This window comes from Primulina huaijiensis, chromosome 10 (assembly GCF_012295235.1).
Source record: "Primulina huaijiensis isolate GDHJ02 chromosome 10, ASM1229523v2, whole genome shotgun sequence".
Lineage (NCBI taxonomy): Eukaryota > Viridiplantae > Streptophyta > Magnoliopsida > Lamiales > Gesneriaceae > Primulina > Primulina huaijiensis.
In genome coordinates this window covers 310,200-311,212 of record NC_133315.1, presented here as the reverse complement: position 1 = coordinate 311,212, position 1,013 = coordinate 310,200, and the positions used below count along the sequence as shown (strand labels likewise).

The following is a 1,013-nucleotide window of genomic DNA, read 5'->3' as shown; positions in this document are numbered from 1 at the left end:
TTTTAATCTATTTTTAACGAAACACGGTGTCAATCGTTAGGAAAAAAAAAAAGAAAGGAAAAACTCCACTTGAATCTCATGGCATCATCATTAAAGTCTTTAACTGTCTACTTTGTTATCATGTCTTAAATCGGCATTTACACAAACCAACTCATAGTTTTAAGAGTCACTTTTCATNTATTAAAAAACCATTATAGTCATTTAAATCTCACTTGAGTTGGACTAACCGTTACACCTATTTTTTCATCACTCGTGAAGAGAGGCTCTTCACATTCAAACCACAATAACTCCCACCCTCTCAAATCTACCTATATATACACACACACACACTAAAATTATGTGTTTGTATATACAATGTCCGATGCAGAAGAGAGCTAGTTTATGTTATAATTACTCCTATGGGCTTGGAAGTAGATGATCGCAATGAAATCAAACCTAAACTTTCTTTATCCAAACTCCCATCGAAGCCGAGCGAGCCGATTCAAATGCTAACGCCTCCACTTCACCAGTCTCTTTCCGTTCCATTCCGGTGGGAGGTGGAACCTGGGAAGGCGAGGTCCACCGATGCCGTCACATTCAGCATGCCTTCCAAGAGCGTGGCAGCGAGGCGTTTGGACTTGCCTCCTAGGTTGATGTCGAATGATGATAGTAAGATTAGCATGATGTCGTCCTCGCCCGTCACGGTGCTCGACGGGCCATATGTTGGTCGTTCCATGTCGCTCGCATGCACGTTTTCGTTCCGAAAAGGTGTGGTTACGGCCCAGGAAGAGGATGTGAGGCTCAAGAAGAGGAGCGGAGCTAGAAAACTGGGCTCGGGCCGTTGGGGGAGCTTCAAGGAGGAGAGGAAGTTTTCCCTTAGTGATGCTTTCAAGAATGAAAAAAAGACCAAAAGATTTATAAAGAGGAGCTTCTTTAACTTATCCGGCATGAATTCCAATATTTGGGTCAGTACTTTATGATTTAGCCTAAGTTTAAATTTTTCAAGTTAACAATTCAACCATCTAATATATATA

The 1,013-nt window shown here is 41.4% G+C and overlaps 1 protein-coding gene across 1 annotated transcript; it reads left to right on the top strand.

The window, feature by feature from the left end:
- Positions 1 to 287: 287 nt before the first annotated feature.
- On the top strand, positions 288 to 980 carry LOC140986546 (uncharacterized; the record flags this gene model as incomplete). The annotated part of the gene is made up of 1 exon (XM_073454837.1): positions 288 to 980. A coding segment is annotated over one exon (672 nt), but the record flags the coding sequence as incomplete, so codon positions are not given.
- Between the last annotated feature and the right edge of the window lie 33 nt (positions 981 to 1,013).